The sequence below is a fragment of the Hipposideros armiger genome, unplaced genomic scaffold, assembly GCF_001890085.2.
Source record: "Hipposideros armiger isolate ML-2016 unplaced genomic scaffold, ASM189008v1 scaffold_13, whole genome shotgun sequence".
NCBI classification, from domain to species: Eukaryota; Metazoa; Chordata; class Mammalia; order Chiroptera; family Hipposideridae; genus Hipposideros; species Hipposideros armiger.
In genome coordinates, this window is record NW_017731363.1 from 3,842,406 (window position 1) to 3,861,925 (window position 19,520).

A 19,520-nucleotide genomic window follows, 5' to 3' on the forward strand; every position below is an offset into this window, starting at 1 on the left:
GGCTGGGCTGGGGTGGTAAGCCAGTATGTTCAGCTTTATGAAGGTGTGTGCAATATTGTATGTGTGGAGCCCTCTGGCTCCTCACGGTCACAATGCTAGTCAGGGATCTTAGAGCTCCGGGAGTTCTTAGGGATTGCCAGTCTCCACGGCTCTTGTGTGAAAATGGACGGAGTGTGCCATTGAGGAAGAAGACATTCTTGTCAGTTTCTCCCCCTTACATTCCAGCTTTAGGGCAATCCCTGTTGAACTTGGGGAAGCCAGGACGTGTTCTGGCACTGCAAGGGATAGAAAAATCCATGTTGACCGATGCCCTTACCACAGATTTTTTTTCTGCCTAAACGAAACGTGGGGTTTATTGTAATCCAAGAGTATCTCTTTGAAGGGTTAGCAGATGAAGATGAACTAACTGTATGTCTTAAATTGTTTTCTAAACTTCCATATTTGATAGGATTTGTACCATTTATTTATAATTGATTAATATTGTACTGTTATAATCATACCTTTTATGTTAAATGTAAAGTTATTTTGAGCTGTTTGGAACATTGTGAAGCAGTGGGACAGCTACAGTAGTTTCTATAAAAACTAAACAGTAACATTTATATATTGCATCAGGAGTATTTTATTCTATATATAAATATATATATATGGTAAATATCTGTCAGTTTTATAAATATAATCATTTAAAGAAAGTATCATTATGACACTATCTGCCATATTTTTATACATTTGTAATATGAAGTGAGTCTTATACTTCTAATCAAGGGAGTTGACTTGTGGTTGTATGTGACTGTAACAGTAGGAACCTTGCTCAACTTGTAGGCTCCAGCAGTAGCCTCTCGACATGCTCCTTGGTAGCAGACGAGATGCAGCATCTCCTGAACCCGCAGGGGAAGAAAGTGGGCTAGGCCAGTGAGAGCTCCAGCAGGCCTCGTCTCTGTCCTCACACAGTTGGCTCCTCTTCGTGTCCAGGGACGTTTCCTTGCACCTGAGGAAGCACAGATCCGAGCGACTCATGGGTCTTTGTAGAGAGAAGGTGCTCTTCTACTTAGCATTAGTGTAGAGCGTCGACCAAAGATTTGCTAGTGGACATTCCTAGTCGCGAGGTTGTAAGAGGTACCTGTCTGCAGATCTTGCGGACCAGTTCCATGCTCCTGAATCCTGTGCACTGTACCGGAGACTCTTGGGGTGGGGGTGGGGGGTGGGGGGGATACATGTGTGGCATTTCTATTTCTAAATACTTTTTTTGTTATTGCTCTTTCCAGTATATTTAAAAGGCTCCTGAAGCAATTTTAGATGTAGAGAAAATTGCTATACTCCTTTTTTCTTCCTGGGACTGTTCATGTATAACAAGGTTATCATGAACATACACGCACGCGCGCGCACAGTCAGAACAGGACTTTTCCTCTTTTGATCTCCTTCAACTCCCAAGTTCCTCCCAAGTGTCATCAAGGCCATTGGCCAACAAAGGTTACAGCCCCGTGTCTCTGGGCCATCCTTGACAGAACATCACTCAACACCATTATCCATCAAGTGTATTAGATTTTTAGAAGTAGTCTCTTAGCAATAATGTTTTTAGAGGTCCCCTCCCACCCCTCAAAGAGGTAATGCCTCGGTATTTATTACTTGTCCCAGGGTTCTGCGAGTGTCCGCCCCTGAATCAAGTCAGCTGTAATTGAAATGTGCTGAGTTACTGTCCCCCTCCCCCACGATTTTGAGAATCATAGCTCTGATGATTATGAAGATTATAAAATCTTAGTTTCTTTGAAGCTTATTGTGTGCATATTGCATTTTTATATAACTACTATAATGATGTGTATGGATTATATATAGAGGTCATTTTAAGGTGCTTTTTATTTAATTTTAATAAGTGTAATAGGCACTAAAATGAAATTCAACTGGGTACTATCCTTGAAACAATTTGATTCAAACCAGTAGTTTGCATGCTCTTCGGTTCTTTTTATATCTTGTTTCTTTCACCAGTTCAGTACTGTTCGAGTAGCTCTGAATTCTGGCTTTTCCCAGGCAGCTGCTCAGTTATATACGTGACGTGGACCCGTAGCAGTTTTTGCCTGGATACTAATGACTCTAAAAGAGTGTGTAACTCTTCTTTTTCATACTAGATCTGTACCTTGTATCCCCCCTTGCAAACCAGAAACTGCATTTTTTCCTCTGGAAAGACTTCTCACTGTGCTGTGCGCTTAGGAACTGCGCAGTCACATTGCCATGCTGTGGCAGTTGAGGCTCGTCGTCACCTAGGGGCTGGTTTCCCATGTTGTCATCCTTGCTAACACTGGGATCTCAGATGTTTGCAGAACATTTCTATTCCTGATGGTTCTTCAAAGAAGGGCTAGAGTAATTGCCTTCTACCTAGAGCAAAGTAAACCTAACTAATGAAGAGTCAATACATACTTTTCGTACATTCCCAGATTTGAGCCAGAAAATATCTACAGTGTTTTCCACTCGTGTTTTTGAGGTAGCTCTTTTATCCTCTTCTCAGCTTTTGTCCATTCTGACTTCTCATTCACCTCAGTGAGCTGTAAGTGAACTACAGTCCGCATTTCTAGCATGTGTAACTCTCTTACACTTACACAGGGGAATGGTGACATTTCCTCTCAAATCTAATGGGCCCTCTCTTAGCTTTTAACTGGTGTTTTCCTCTGGTCGATGAGTTATCGACCTCACAAAGATTGTCATCCATGATAAGGGCTTGATTTAAAGTCACAAACACTTGCATTTTCTTTAGGAAGGGAAATTTTTATGCCACCCATGTTCTGCCCTAACTTCTCAAAGGATAAAGAGGTTGAATGAAGGCTTATGAATTACTATGTTTTATGGACGTGTCACTGATCTTTCGAAAAGAAACTCTGCTTCACTGTTTCTATGCTTTTGGTTTTACCACCATCCGTGTTCTTCTTAGAAGTTCTAAATGAACTTCCACTGAACCTTGTTTGGTCTTGATCTGAGGTTCAGCCTCTCTCCAGAGCACCAGACCAAAAGTGCTTCATGCTAAGGGGCTCAAGTGAGTGAGCTGTCGCTACAGCAGTGGTTCTCAGCCAGGGCTGGTTTTGCCTCGCAGCAACATTTGGCTATGTCAGGAGACCTATTTGGTTGTCACAACGGGGTGTGGTGTTGAGCTACTAGCATGTAGGGGAGGCCAGGGGCATTGCCGCACGTCCTACGTGCACAGGACAGCCTACAGACTGAGAACGACCCGGCCCCATCTGTCAGCGCTGCTGTTGGGGACCCTGCTCTACCGTATTCCAAGCCCACTGGTCTGCAGAGCTCGGCTCTGTCCTTGTCTCTCCGGGCTACGAACCTGCAGGTATGAATTCTTCAGCATCCCATTCTCTTAAGGAGTCGTCTGCCGCTGTTCTGGAATCCCTGGAATCCTATTGTTCGTTTCCATTGTCTTGGGCCTGCGAAAAGGTGCATCCTTTGGGAGACCAGAGTTACTTTATAGGTGTTTGAGAACTTAAATTCTAGGTCAGCATCCTTAGAAAAATCTTTCTTAGAGTCATGAGGCTTATATTTAGAAGCACGCAGCAGCCTGGCAGATTGGCATGATTTTTACCAACTGCTCAAAGGCATCCATGGCTTTTAGCTGTGTCTCCCAAAAGAAAATGTCTGTTTTGTAAGTCATTTAATAGCTCTACAAATATTGGCATATGACAGACCGATTAGATGCAAAACCCTCTGTCTTGGTGGTTGTGATGTGGCTCTTATAGGAGTACTTGTGCTGTACGCTTTGGTTAAATCTGTTTTAAGACTCACCATACGCAGTTGTACTTTCATTCTAAGCTCAGAGCTATGCTGGTTAGTTTCTAGTCACGTCATGTATTGTAAAGTATGTTGTGGTTATAGAGTTAGCCAGTTTAGCATGTTCCTAATCTGAAAATTAGTGGACTTCGCTAGGAAATGCTACCCCATGTTCCCTTCCCAGCACCCCTTAGTTAACGTCATAGTATCCTCACTTCTTAAACTAGCTGTTAGAGTAAATAAGGAAAAAAGCCATTTCTTTTCTTCTAGTTATGTATTGAGAATAACTCATAAGTGTACCACGTTTTTTCCAAGGCCAGAGGCTTGCTCTCCAAGTGCGTAGAAGGCACTGATTATTTCTGTTCACCGAGGTCCCGGTGGTGACCCAACTTTCAGCAAGGGCAATCACTCATTACGACTTACTCCTAGAGCTCAGCTGGGACTCAGAAATCTGCGTATTCTCTCCTGGGCAGAACCTGTTTCCTGGAGAGCACTGCTTTTATATCTAGAAGTGCGTTGCTTCCTGCATTATAGTGGGATGTTGAGCTCCTTGGGAGCGCTAAGATCCACAGACTCAATACTTTTGTGAACTGGGAATGTGGTATGATACACTGAACCAACTCAGAAATACTGAAATAGTTCCTTACCTCCTTCAGTTCATCACTACTAAAGTGTGTAGGCTGAAAACAACTTACCTAACGGTTAAAAACAAATGGTTTCTTTAAAAGGGGCAGCAGAAAAGACTACAAATGTTCTAAGTGTCCTGTTGCTAATCCCCAGGGCCAGAATCTCACAAGAAGTTTCTCTCAGAGACTTAAAGGGCCATCTTACGAAACAAAAACTTGTAAGTGGCTCTGATTTCTTCCTTTTGCGTCTTGACCAGCTGAGATGTAGAATATCTTGAGGTCTGATTCAGCTGGGTAAAAAATTCTGTCCTGGAAACCACGAGTAAATAAATGCAAGGAAATGAAGCCGTGACAGGACGAGTCCCTCGTCTGTCTGTATACACACAATGTGGTGAAAGTAAGGTGGCTAGGAAACTCTGGGCCTGCTGCCCTATTCTATTTATTCTTTTCTAATTGAGTGTACTATAAACTATAAAAGATCATCGACTTTTGTGCCAAGTCAGTAACTACGTGACTATTCATTTCCCATAGTGCTCTGTTAACTCGTCAGCCTTAGGCCTGGCCCTGACTACACCTTTTTCCACTTCAGGCTCCAACCCACCTTTCTGTGTATTTCCTATAGGCTATTAAATATGATCACAACCTGCCTTGTACTTTCATTCATTAACTGTTTACTCCCAGATTTGAGGGAGCTTTGTCTTTTTGTTTTGCCAGAAAAAATTTGTAATAGTTGCACGTTGGATTTCGAGGGCCGGAGAGCTGCGTCAGTGAAACTGGTTTCACTTCTGAGGCCCTTTGTTTACCTACAAGGTTGAGCTCTCTGAACCCCATTTGATCCTTGGGTCGTCTTTTGATCCTCCTTTGGAATCTTAAAAAAAAATCAGTCTCCATGTTGTATGCAGATTAGAAGTTGCCTTGTTCGCTACTCTTCCAGCGCAGAGTATCAGGGAGAAAGAGGCCTTATCTGTTCCTCCATCCCCTCCGTTTTGACAGACTGCTAAGAATTCCTCAGGACTTCCTTTGGTTTGGGATTGTACTTTCCCCAAAGCCTGATCTGCTTCGTTTCAGGCGTAGACAAGCTTGTCCTAGTGCTCTGCTTCAGGGTTAATCAGATGAAACCCAGGAATAGAAAAGGTAGATGCCTTGACTTTCGTCCCTGTTGGGGGATTAAAGTGTTTATCGCCAGAGTTGTCAAAAGCTCCAGTTACAAAGCATTCAGAGTTTCAAGGGGGGGTGGGGGGGACAAAACGCTTTTCCCCCTGGAGAACTTTTAAGTTCTCGACAATGGCTTAGATTTTCCAAAGTGGAAAGCAAAGCTTGTACAAAATCTTGTTTTCACTCGAGATATCCGATTGGTTATATAGAGTCCTCTCAGTCTATTTTCCTCTTCTTGTTCCCTCCTTGGTCACTGATGGAGTCAGGCTGGAGGGGTAATGCTGTGATTGTAGGAAGTCAATTCTCACTGTAAACTCGGATTAACAGAAACAAACCAAACAAAATAGTGGCCCCTAATTCCTATCTCCAAGAATTGCTTTGTGCCATTTTGAATTCAGGTAGTTATGCTGTATATACTTAGAAGACTATTCCGAACTTCTTCAATCTCTAGGAAGTTTGAAGGGGTATTTGGGAAGACACAGGGCAGGGTGACTTTGAGAGATCCCTGCGCATGCATGAAAACAAAAATAGGGATAAGCCAGAACGATGTAACATCCAAATTTGTGGTAGATGAAGAATCGGTGGAAATTCTTAATTGCACAGACTTTATAATCCATAATACAAAGTGTAATTCCATACTTTTTACTGTGGCAAGGGTGTGTTGTGGTGTTAACCTTTTTAATTTTTGAATCCAAACTGAATTTAAGGTGTTGAATATTTAAATTCCTCACAAGCTAATTATGAACCATTTGTAAAGTGTTTCTATAACTCTTTGTATCATGTGTTAGTACATCTTATCAAGTTTTTTCTGGCATGTATTCCATTCTAAATTTCTGTAAAATTTCTATTGTTGCTGTAAATATTATACAAATATCTATTCCGTGGTAACCTTAATTATCAGCATGAAATGGTTAATTTTTACTGAGCACAATGTATTTTTGAATGGACCTTCCCAAATGTCTTTAATAAAATGCAGATTTTGCACTGACTGAAGTGATTGCCAGGCGTCCCAATCCTGAGCACTGTTGTCCCTCACAGGTTTGAACAGCACGCAGCACAGCAGTTAGTTCCTTCTTTGTAAAGAACTCATTTGAATGCAAATGAGGGATAATGGACCTTTGAAGGTAGAATCAGTTTAAGGGACTGAAATTAATGTAAAGCGGGGCAAATCCTGTTATTTAATGATGGTGATAATTTTTTTGTATTTATAAAGCTTTTTTCCCCTTCTGGCATTTTGAAAACTGGTTTCTTTTACACTTGAGTGTTGTCTCCTTTGCACGTTGCGAGACGCTCACTTGATGGTTTGGGGAGGGTGGGCAGAGATGCCTCCTGCTCAGTGCAGTGGGGAAAGGAAAGATGGACAGCTTAATAAGGATTTCTCCGTGTTTTAGAGCAGCGGGTTGGCAAACTCTTTCTGTAAAGGACCAGATAATAAATATTTGAGGCTCTGTGGGCAAAGGGTCTCTAACTAAACTCTGCCATTGTAGTGCAAAGGCAGCAGAGGCCATATGTAATGAAAGGGGGGTGTCTGTGTTCCTAGAAAACTTTATTTAAAAAACAAACAAACAAAAATGGCTGAGTGCCAGATTTACTGGCCTGTTCTAGGCCTTCACTTTTGTCTTTAAGGCTAAGAAGACCAACTGAGTAAATGCTCAATCAGGGGGGAAAGAACTTAAATATCTAAATACGCTTGATCTTTCTAAACAAAGGATAGGAGCTAAAACCTAGTGCCTTGCATTCTTAAAAGTACTGTATCACCAACTTCTTTGCCCCAAGTTTCTCCTTTAAGTCATGGAAACCTATGATTTCAATTATACTTTTTATCAAGACTGAATCACAGTATCTGCAGCTTGTAATTTTTTTTATATTCATAGCACTTACTATGGCCCGGCACAATGCCAAGTGTTCTACTTTTATTATTACAATACTTTTCACAACAACACAGTGAAGCAGGTCGTATCCCCATTTTGTAGATAAGGAAACTGAGGTCTGTGGACTTGACATTAACTTGCCCAAGGTCAGCCAGCTAGGATTTGAAGCCCAGTATGTTCACTGTAAAGCCCATACCCTTAAACACTTAAACGGTGCAGTCGCTGTGTCTCCACGTATAAAAGCCGACGTGGGGTTCATAACACGGGTGATTCATGGACCACCTTTCCTCCCATCTCCCAGCAGGTGGTAGCTGATTTGATTTGAGAATAGAACATTTCGTTGAAATGAGTCACTAGAGGTCCAGAGACTGGTGAAGTGGCTATAAAAGCACAGGATCTAGCGGCAGATTGCCTGAGTGGAATCCTAGCTCCATCACCTACGTCTTGTGGGGCTTTAGACAAGTTACTTAACTTTTTTTTTTTTTTAAGCTGAGCCATCCTGCCACCTGTTGGCTGCTCAGCTCGGGCCGGGAATCGAACTGGCAACCCTGTTGCTCAGAGCTCGCACTCTTGAGCTCTTAACCAACTGAGCCACTAGGCCGGCCCTGTTACTTAACTCTCCTATGCCTCAGTTACCTTGTCTTTAAGTGGAAATAATAATAGGACTTACCTCATAGGGTGGTTGTGAGGATTTAATGAGATGATAACCTGCAAAGCACTTGAGAGATTCTCAATAAGTATTAGCTCTTACAACATTATTGCTATTATTTGTGCCCCAGTTGGCAGTCCTATGAAGTTGAAAAGGAATGTCACTGAATCTTGACTGCCAGTTATAACAAGCTCATTAAGCACTTTAGATACATGTATCCTATTTGATCTTCACATCAGCCCTGTAAAGTTGTCTAGGTTGGGAACCACCATAGCTTGGAGTTACTTAGTGCTTGGAGCTACTCTTGGGATCCCTGGGAAAGCAACAATGCTTGTAGCTGTGCATTTGTCAGCAGGCCTCAGCAACCACGCTCTGGGTGGACAAAAAGATGCTCTTCTGTCAGCGTCTGTTCAAAGGCTCACTTTAAGGATGCAATCTTCTGGGTTCTGCAACTGGATTCATAGCAGTACCTCTATTTTAAATTACCTTTGCTTCGTCCAAGTAACCTCCTCCCACACTGAATACTAAAATCAGCTCAGACTTTATCTTGGCAACGCTTAATGCTACTTTTTTTGTTCATAACATTTAATTTAGTTGTTTAAAAACCTCCTGCAATATGTTATATTTTTACACAATTAAAAAAACAATCTCCTGCAAGTGTAGACCACAACTCTAGCATTTCTGAAGATAAAAGTAAACATGTTAACGTAAGGTAAGAGAAATGAGTTTTTGCTACACTGTATATTTTTAATTGGAAGTTTCCCCCACAAAAGAAATAATACTGCAAGCAGCCGAAATAGCTCAGTTGGGAGAGCGTTACACTGAAGAAATAATACTGCAAACATAGTTCATGTGTTTAGTAGCAAAATTCTGTTACGCTTCAGATATCTCTCAATAAAAGTTTTCTTTTTTATACATTGTCATGAATTAAATAAAGTAAAAAATTAATATGGTGTTGTAAACAAATTACCTGCAGATAAACGTTTTACGGATCTCAGTATCTTATTGCTTATTAAATTCTGAAGTATATTCAGCAATTTCCAACGTGAAATCTCCACTGACTTCTTTGCAAAAGTTGACAAGTTGATCCTAAAATTCATATGGAAATTCAGGGGACTCAGAATATCCAAAACAATCTTGAAGAACAAAATTGGAGGACTCAAGCATTCCAATTTCAAAACTTACTACAAAGCTACAGTAATGAAAACAGTGTGGTACTGGCATAAAGATAAACATACAGATCAATGGAATAGAATTGAGAGTCCAGAAATCCTTATCTTGATGGTCAATTGTTGTTTTTTTTCAGTAAGGGTACCAAGGCCATTCAATGGGGAAAAGAACGGGGTTTTTTTGACAAATGATGCTGGGACGACTGGATATCCACATGCAAAGAATGAAGTTCGACCCCTACCTCATACCAGGTGCAAAAGTTAACTCAATGGATCAAAGATCGAAATGTAAGAGGTAAAACTATAAGAGCCTTGGAAGGAAACATAGGAGTAAGTCTTTATGATCTGGATCTGGCAATGGTTTCTCAGATATGACACCAAAAGCAGAAGCAACAAAAGAGAAAAATAAATTGGACTTCATCAAAAGTTTAAACTGCTTCAAAGGACTCCCTCAAGAAAGTAAAAAGACTTACCGTATTTCCCCATGTATAAGATGCACCTTAATTTGGGGGCCCGAAATTTGAAAAAAAAATGCATTACATAAAGTTATTGAACTCAAGTTCTATTCATCATGAAATTCATACAACTCCTCATAACTGTCAAAACTCCCAACCATTAGCTTGTCCTCATCTGTGTCTGATGACGAATCACTATCTTCATATATTATTGCCTTGTCCTCAGTTCCATCTATGGCATTTCAAATGCCACACTTCTTAAATGACTTGACAATGATCTACAACCACTGTATAAGACGCACCCAGTTTTTAGACCCCAAATTTTTTGACAAAGGGTACATCTTATACATGGGGAAATACGGTACTTTCAGGAGCTGTCTTTCTTGCTGGCTTTCCTGAAATCTACCCCCACCGGGCATCCATACTTCATGGTTTTCACTTTCTACTACTGGGGTTGGCTTCTGCCTAACCCCAACTGTTTTTTGTTAGCCAATATATATTTTTTGAAATCTAAAGATATGTATCTCCTAGTTTGCAGAAAATAAAGTTTGTGAGATTAAAAAAAAATGTAAAAAGACAACTCACAGAATAGGAGAAAATATTTGCAAATCTTATGTCTGGTAAGGGACTTATATCGAAAATATATAAAGGACTCTTAATAATAAAAAGACAGCCTGATTTTTAAATGGGCAAAAGATCTGAATAGATATTTCTCCAAACAAGTACAAATGGCCAATAAACACAAAGATGCTTGGCATCATTAGTCATGGAGAAATGCAAATCAAAACCACAATGAGATATGACTTCGTATGCCCCAGGATGGCTATAATAAAAAAGACAGCTAATAACAAGTGTAGAGAAACTAGACCCCTCATACATTGCTGGTGGGCATGTAAGATGGTGCACTCTGGAATATCATCAGGCAGTTCCTCAAAAGGTTAACGTTACCATATGACGTAGCAATTCCACTCCTAGGTACACCAAGATAAATGAAAACAATTGTACACAATTATTCGTAGCAGCATTATTTATAATAGCCAAAAATGTGGAAACGATCCAAATGTCCATCAGTGGATAAATGGATAAATATTGGGTTGTCGGAAAAGTCATGATGTATTTTTTCTGGTTTTCGTTGCAAAAATGCATCATGACTTTCCCGACAACCCAATACAATGTGGTCTAGCCATACAATGGAATGATCTGCCATAAAAAGGAAGTTCTGACGCACGTTACAACATGAAGCAACCTTGAAAACGAAAGAAGCCAGACACAAAAGACCACATATTGTATGACTTCATTTACATGAAATTTCCAGAATAGGCTACAGAGACAGAAATAGATCAGTGGTTGCCTAGGGTTGAGGTGGGCCAGTGGGCTTGAGGATGATGGCTGATGGGTGTAGGGTTTCTTTTGGGGTGATGAAATTTTTCTAACATTGATTGTGATAATGGTTGCTCAACTCTGAATATACTAGAAGTCATTGAATTGTACCCTTTAAATGGGTGGAATTTGTATGATATGTGAACTTTATCACAGTTACAAAATAAAAATTTCCGACATGAACAATTATTTGGATAACCTTTATTTCTGCCTCAGACCAGGTCATTTTTTCCCCTTAACTTTCCTCCTGTGTCTGGAGCATGAATTTTAGAGGACATGAACTCAGGCTTTTCTCTGACAATGCAAGTTCATTCAACTTTCCCAATAAGGGTATCCAATCAGGCATTCTGTTCAAAATGCATTTGTCTGTGTGTTCTAAGACCAGAGGAGGATTTCCACCCTACCGCCTGCCCAACCCCCAGCCCCCAACCCTGAATTGCTTATACTTATTTGAGAGGAGATGGAGCAGGGAAAAGCGTTTTTCCAGGTTCAGGTATACAGCGTGGGGATTAGAAAGAGGCTGGGTTAAAAATGAAGCTGTTCTAAGCCCCAAAACACCAGGGAAGAGATTTGGGGCTTTTAGGGGGCTGCCCTCTTGGAAGATGGATGTGATGCCCAGGATCGCGTTAGTGTGAGTCCATTCACTCGGCTTGGCATTTGAAAACAGTCACTCAGCGCTGCCAGCAAAGGCCGCACTGGGTCAGGGCCAGGATAGTCTTGGATTGATGCCCCAGTCTCATTGGAGTCCCCCATCCTCTGATTCCACTCCCCTCAGCTCCTACTTTCAAATCCTCTCCTGCCCACCAGCAGCATGTCATCAGCCTCTCCCAGAGAAAGGCCGGAAAACAGGCTCCCCTATAAAGGATGAAAGAGACTTAGAGGGTCGCTTCTAGAGCTCTTTGCTTAATGAGCTTCTCCAGGAGGGGAAGGCCAGCCTCGTTCCAGGCCCCTCCCTTCCTTCCCTAAGAGCTCTCAGCAGCAGAAGCAGGCGGGTGTGTGTGTTGCAAGGCCAGAGGGCAGAGGTTGGAAGGTTGGGCTCATCAGGGGCATAGCCACATCGCCCTTCTTAGGAGAGGTAGGTCCTGACCACTTCGCATGAAGCATGGACTCTGCTAATGGGCCTCCTCCGTGTAGCCAGTGATAGCTCCTGGGCCAACTGTTTTCAGAGTGTGAAGCTTGTTGAAAAATGGTAGCCCCAGATAAAGAGAAATTCTCGTGTGTTCTGGTCATTTGGGGTTCCTAAATATAGGGAAACTTTGCTACTTGCATGTGCAGCCTGTCCTATGTACTCACCTAAATAGTGACCACAGACTGGGATAATTTGCCTGAATGGACTGCAGAATAGAGCTGTATGTCATGAGAGCTCTGGAACCCCGCAATCCCTGTGTGCATGGGGGTGAGAGCTCAGAGCAGGGGAGGTCCTCCTGCATGGGGGTTTGGTCATGTAAGTCTCCCAGGAGTCTGTGCTTTCCATCCACCGTACTGTACTCATCTCACCCCAAAACCTTGCACTCTGTGTACCCAGTGCTCTAAAGTCCTAAACAACCATGATTTAATGAAAACTTAGCTAGGAGAACCTGCAAGCTTGCTCCCCCTTTGCATTCAAAGCAAGGCTTTTTATACGCTATGTTCGTGTTTTAAATGTAGTAATGCAAAAGAATTTTCAATTTATCAGGGCTGCTTTGTGTTTCCCCTGGGACTGCACCTTTCACAGTGTCACTGAGACAAAAAAAAACAAAAAACAGAGCAGCAAATTACCCCTGCTAAAGCTTTTGTATGAAAATTGTTTTTAGGGACATTTTCTTTGTTCCTGTTTTCTTTGGCCCTGAGTGGGGAATATGTTCACTTTTTTTTTTTCATTGAACTTGGAAACTATATTTTGGAAAAAAGAAAAAGAAATATTCTCTGCTCAACTCTGCATTGAAAAGAGCTTGTAAAATACAGCCCCGTTCGTCACAGTGGCATGTCAGGGTTCCTCCGTGGGCTACTGTGCCCTCCACCCCCTGGCAGGCGCCAAGCTGAGGCAGGCATCAGGCACATTTGCTGACGCACTCCAGCAGCTCCATCCGGATGGCAATTCGGACGTGCCAGCCCAGCGGGATCAGCCGGATGAAGCGGGAAATGATGGGGGGGCGCAGCAGATTCTGGACTGTGGAGGTTCGGTCTGAGTTTCCGTAGAAGACCTAAAGAGAGGGGCAAAATCCTGTCACCTGTCACCATCATATCAGGGGAAGGAAAAGGAAGAATGATTCCTTTCTGGAGGTGGCTCCAACTTGTAACTGGAAAATCTCAGAAACTGGTCAAAGTACAAAGAATTAGGTGCCCCCAAAATCTGACTTTGGGGGCTGGCCGAGTGGCTCAGTTGGTTAAGAGCTCGCTCAAGAGTTTGAGCTTTGAGCAACAGCAGTTCGAGTCCAACCCGAGCTGAGCAGCCGCTGAGCTGCCAACAGGTAGCAGGATGGCTCAGCTTAAAAAAAAAAAAATCTGACTTTGGTTGCTAGCACCTATACACTCCAGGCATCTCTGAGTCTCTATATGGAAACATCTAGAACTGTAATGTCCAGTATGGTAGTCAGTAGCCACATGTGGCTATTTAAATTTAAATGAATTAAAATTAGGTTGCAGTTCACTTCCTCAGTCATACTAGCCACACACCGTTCAAGTTCTCAACAGCTAATGTGATCAGTGACTGCCATATTGGACACTGCAGATAGTAACATTTCCATCCTGGCAAAAAGTTCTACTGGATGGCTCTGATTAAAAAATGCCTCTTGATTCTTATCACCAATTTTGTGTTTTAATCCTTTGCATTTTGACAAGAATTTTGAAAAGGACCACATCGCGCAAGAGGGATGTTCCCATGTTCCAAAGGAACTGAAGTGGGGCTCAAGTAAAAAAATGTGAGCTGGCTCTGCAGTTGTGAGCCAAAGCTTAATTGTGTGTCTCTACACTGACACAAATGGCAAGTACTTTCTAGACTTGGAAATGGTTTTAAAAAGAAAAAGACAAAAACTAGAAGGAAGATTCTGGAAGGAAGAGGGCAGCGCCCAGAGTAGAGAGAAAAAGGGTGTGTTTTGTGGTTTTCGGGATATCACGTGGCACAATGCGGTGGCTGAAACATAAAAAGATGCCGTGGATGTCATTCTTTGCGCTCTCCAGAGTCGTCATTCTCTGCCTGGTGACGCCGGGACATTTCATTCCCTGCTGGTATTATCTTCAGAAAAAAATCTGACTGTCACGTTGGCCTCATCCACCCACAAAACAAGAAGGGCCTCCTATACTGTGATCTTACCTTTCTTCCCAATAACAATACCCCGCAGCCCCTTCTCTAAGCCATTTGCCCTGGAACCTATTCAAGCCAGGAGCCAGGTGAACAGGGAGGCTCAACAGCCTCCTCGAGATGGCACAAGTGCCCGGATGGAGTGCTGCTCTGCAAAGAACTGTCAAGGCCTTAGAAGCACAGACAGGGCTTAAAAAGAATGCTCCTATCTCTTTGGAAAGCCAATGAATAAGAACAGAAATATAATAAAATGTCCAAGTATCAAGATGGTTTTTCCTATTGTGTTCAAATTCCTTAAAATCTCAACCCATGAATAGTCTTGCTGTGTGTATTTTCATCAGAGAATACAAATTCTGACTTTCAGCTGCACATGTCTACTTAACCTGATTAGATGTCCAAAATAGCTGGGGGAAGTCCTCACTCTCAGGTGAAAGGACAGTTAACATTTCCAAGGAGCTAGTAAATTTTTTATTCATCATAAATACACATTATATTTTTTTGTGTATATATGTATATATTGTATTCTCAAGAGCCTACTGTGTTCAGTCTGTGGTAAATGAGACACATTTTGGTGCTCATATTAGTGGCATATAAAGTTGCCCAAATGTTTATAGGCCTCTGTCTGCCCTGCTGGAAACCACTTCCATAGTTTACTGGCTAGTTTGCTGGGTTGTCCCAAGCTTCCCAGCTGTCAGCCTCAATCATAGTAAGAAGAGGTGGTATCTACATCAATGGACCAGGACCTACCCGCATCAATAATAGATCAAGTCAGACCCATGCAGCAAAGTGTTCAGTGTTCCAGGGCGTTTGGAATAGTCCAAATGGCGGGCGCAACTATATGCTGATATGAGAATTCAGACAGATTTCTTTCGCACACAAGAATGGTACTCATTTGCAAACAAACTGCTAGGCACCAGGCATACAAGAAAGACAGCTGCCTTGTGGTCAGAGAGCAGGCCGTGACTCACCATGCCTTGGGGTGAATGCTTTGAGAGAGTGCAGGGACAGGAACACAGGGACAGTAGCAGGGGGAGAGTCCCAGAGGCTGTGAGCTTAAGGTGGTTTGGAGTACACCTGACTTACCCGGTTGTTTCCGGTCTGGTCCTTATAGTAAATCCAGTTCAGGCTCTCGTTGCTCCGGTACTGTACACTGTACTTGGTCATCCACTCATCAATGTCACAACGACCCTGGGTGAGTATCCCTGAAATCACCTTGACCTCCTTCAGATCTATCTGTAACCACTGGCTGCTGTCTTGGAACTTGGAGAGCCAAGAGCACCTGCCAAAGACACAGCGAATTACCAGGAGCCTTTCCCCATGAGTCTCCGAGGAGCCTGGAGACGCTGTCTTTTGAGGGGATGCCAACACCTGAAGAGCCCGGGCAGTCTGAGCTGCAATGTGCTAAGCACCCAGAGGCTTGTCTCCAAGAGGTGCCCAGCCTCTGTGATACTTGTATCATTCTCTCTTGCTGCACCTCCACCGCCATAGGAAAAATCGCCAGATTCAACTAATTTGTCAAAGAAATGCCTTCAAATGTAGCTGAAATCACCTTTGGGGCGCGGTTGAGCATGTCTTTCTTCAATGCACTGTTATCGCATCCACCAGCCCTCTTTCCTTTTCCTTAGTCTCTCCTAATGTTTCTTTCTCCGAGAATCTTTTAATTTCACTCTCTTCATACATATCTGCGTTTCCTTCGGGTGCTGTCATCCATAGCTTTCAGGGAGTGTCTGCCATGTGCAGAACATAGTTGAGTGGCTCTGGCAGGGCTTTTGACAGCAAACCAACCATTGAAGGAACTGATTTGGGTTTTTTAGCTATATCCTTCATAAATCGTGGAAACCTATAGCTTCCTTCCCCATATTTTTATATTGCATATTAATTAGCTTCTCAGGACTCGGCCCTTAGCTGCCTTCTCTTCTAATTCCGGACTTGCTCCTTGGGTGGCTCTGACTTTTTACTTCCACCCCAGACCTTTTCTAAATTCTAAATCCTGAGAATCAATTGCTGGCTAGGCAACTTCTCCCAGATGCCTTAAATGATGCCTCAAATGAAACATGTCCAAGACTCCCAATTATCCCCACCCCAACCCCTCCCTCTGGTACTCAACTCTGAAATTGACCTCTGTCCTTCCAGGTGTTCATGCCAGCGATCTGAAAGCCATCTGTGGTTCCTTCCTCAAATGGCCAATTCATTTATTGGTTCCAGCTCAAATATTTCTCAAAGCCATTTACTTCTCTCCATTTCACTGCCCCACTCTAGCCCTCAATTCTTGCCGGGACTGCCACTGTAGCTTAATTAGTCTCCCTGGATTACTCTTGTCCCCCAACTAAACAGCTCTCCTCACAGGAGCCAGAAGATTTTGTTTGTTTGTTTGTTTGTGTTGTTTTTTTTTTTTTAGCTGAGCCATCCTGCCACCTATTGGCAGCTCAGCAGCAGCTCAGCTCGGGCTGGGCATCAAACCGCTGTTGCTCAGAGCTCAAACTCTTGAGCGAGCTTTTAACCAACTGAACCACTCGGCCGGCCCAGAAGATTTTTTTTAACACAAATCTGATTGTGATACTCCCCAACTTCAAATCTTTTTCTGGCAGAGCCTGCTAATTGTCTCCCAATAGACTCTTCCCATCTTTCTTTAGTAATAAGAACCCCTGAGTTTTGTCTGGGCAAATGGCCACCCAGCTAAGATCACATTTCCCAGTCTCCCTTGCAGCTAAGTGAGGTCATCGGATGAAATTCTGGTGGATGGCATATGGGCAGAAGTGGCCAATAGGATTACATTTGTATCCTTAAAGGAAAAGTGTGTTCACTCTGCTCTTCTTTTCTCCCTACTGACTAGAATGTGGACGTGACAGTGGAAGCTAGAGCAGCCATCTTGGGCTCCAAGATGGAAGCTTCATGTTAAGGATGACAGAACAACAAGGTAGAAAGTGTCTGGACCCCTGATACCATCCAGCTGCCATAACAACCCTAGACTGCCTAATTGAACATTTGGGTGAGCAAGAAGTACACTTCTATGTAAGTCTCTGTACTTTGTGGCTCTTTGTTACAGCAGCATAAATAATAGTTTGTATTCTAACAATGCACGTTCAGGGTCCTCCATTATCCCTAAAATAAGGACCACACTCCTTAACATGATTTAAGAGGCCCTGCATGATCTGACTTCTGCCTGCCTCTCTAGACTTACCTCGCCTGTGCTCTAACCTTGCTGGCCTGCTTTACGGTCCCCATCCATGCCCTTGAGGGGTCTTCCCAACCCAGGGCCTTTGCACCTGCTGTGCCCTGTGCCCCTCTCATCTGGCCAACTGTCTCAGGTTAAATATCTTTTCCTTAGAAAGCCCTTCCTTGGTGCTTCAAATAAACCAGGTCTTTTTTTCCTTCTCCATCTCCTCCACAGCACGCATCACACTTACTAAACGATCAGTTGTGTGATTACGTGCTTAGAGTCCATCTCCCTTTCTAAACGGTGTGCTTCTAGAAGGCCAGGACCTCATCCATCTTGTTCCCTGCTGTATCCACAGTCATTGGCAAGTGGAAGGTACTCAATCAATATTTGTTGAGTAACTAAGAGCATTCTATGTCACTCATTTATTACAGAGACCTACTTTTTCAAATCACATGACAACAACAACAAAAAAAGTTGCCTGAGCCACCGGCCCTGCTTACCCAAAGCCTTGACTGTTGAGCCGGGCCTTGTTGGCGGTCCACGAGGAATACCAGGCCACATACTGCTCCGGGTTGGAGCAGGTGATCTGGTCTGGTGTAACCTCTCCTGATTCGAAACCCAGGGGCTTATGATAGGGGCATTCTGGGAAAGGAAAAAGAATGCTCATTAAAACATTCATATCCCATCACAATACTCAACAAACACAACATGACTGAAATGATGTTTGAAGTTGAAGTAAAGGGATTGCCATGGAGACTCACAACATTCGTATAAAGCAGAGGGAAGTGGTTCTTTGGCAACCTCATTGTGGGGGGAGGGGAGTTTTGAGAATACTTCACCTTCTCTACAAACTTAGAGACCTAAAAACCAAGAAGTTCACAGTGAAATATCATACTTAAATGTCATACTCTTTATTTTCCTCATTAACGCAGGTTTAACCATCCTGTGTGATGACATCAGGGTCCCCTCAGGCAGCATATGATGACAATTAAAGGACCAAAACCAATGTGAGAGGCAAGAAGGGCAATTATATATTGAGACTGACTTCCTACTTGTAAATTGCAGTTTTCTCACTAGTGTAATGAAAAATAAAAAAGGGTGAAATGTGCCTGAGTGACTGTTGAATAAGAAACAGTTGAAAGAAACTGCTTTTCCCAAATACGAATAGCCAAAGCTGATTCTTCTATGTTAATTGTCTGCTGCTTTGCACGTATTTCCTCTCGCATTTAGTGTTGTCTTACCTGGTCAGAGACTGCCAATTGCCAACTCAGTATCCATTCTCCCCTTCTTTTTGACTAGAGAGCCCTCATTTTGTTAGGGGCAGCAATGTGGCCAGCTAAAAAAAAATCTTTCCCAGCCTCTCTTGCAGTTAGAAGTGACCACATAACACAATTTCTGACCAGTGAGATATAAGAGGATGTCTGCTGGGGAATTCTGATCAGGTTTTGCTTGGCCCTTCTTCCTGTTGCCTAGAGGGAAGACCTGATGGCTGGTGCAACAGCAGCCATCTTGCGCCACCGGGGGTAGGTAAGACCAAGAGAACTGCAGGGACCTCATACCTGATATCCTTAAGCAACTCCCTGCCCCTAGTCTTTTTACCATGTGAGTCAAAACAAAGCTAATTCAATAAGCCACTATTTAGGGGGACTCTTATTTATAACCAAACTGAATTTCTATAGAAAACAATGATGAACTTATGCAAATACATTCTCCTAGTTTTCTGATTGTAAATGATAAACTTCAAGGAAGGTAGATCAAATTCTTTTTTTCCATGTGTAAATCTGAGTTCAGATAGGAGAGCTGAGCATATTTACTGGGGCACCGTTACCTTCAACAGTAAAATCAGTGCTGACGTCTTCGGAGAGAAGAATTGTCAGAGGTCAATGAAACTGAGTGAAGCATGCACAAACTTGACCGCCATCCTGAGGCGCCAGAATGCCTGAAGGGACAACTATGCCCTGTCCCCAGAGGCTGAAGACAAAAGGTCAGCTTCGGGGGAAGCGGGGGAAGCGGGGTGGG

General features: G+C 42.8%; 1 protein-coding gene across 1 annotated transcript in view; it reads right to left on the reverse strand.

The window, feature by feature from the left end:
* Positions 1-10,822: 10,822 nt before the first annotated feature.
* The window catches only part of RS1 (retinoschisin 1), a 22,173-nt gene continuing 13,475 nt past the window's right edge, over positions 10,823-19,520 (reverse strand). Inside the window, exons 4-6 of the mRNA XM_019665974.1 lie at positions 18,002-18,143; positions 15,425-15,620; positions 10,823-13,244 (exon numbers count right to left, since the gene is read on the reverse strand). Coding sequence (XP_019521519.1) covers positions 13,092-13,244; positions 15,425-15,620; positions 18,002-18,143 — 491 coding nt within the window. The 3' untranslated portion in view covers positions 10,823-13,091. The remainder of the gene's footprint in view (positions 13,245-15,424; positions 15,621-18,001; positions 18,144-19,520) is intronic.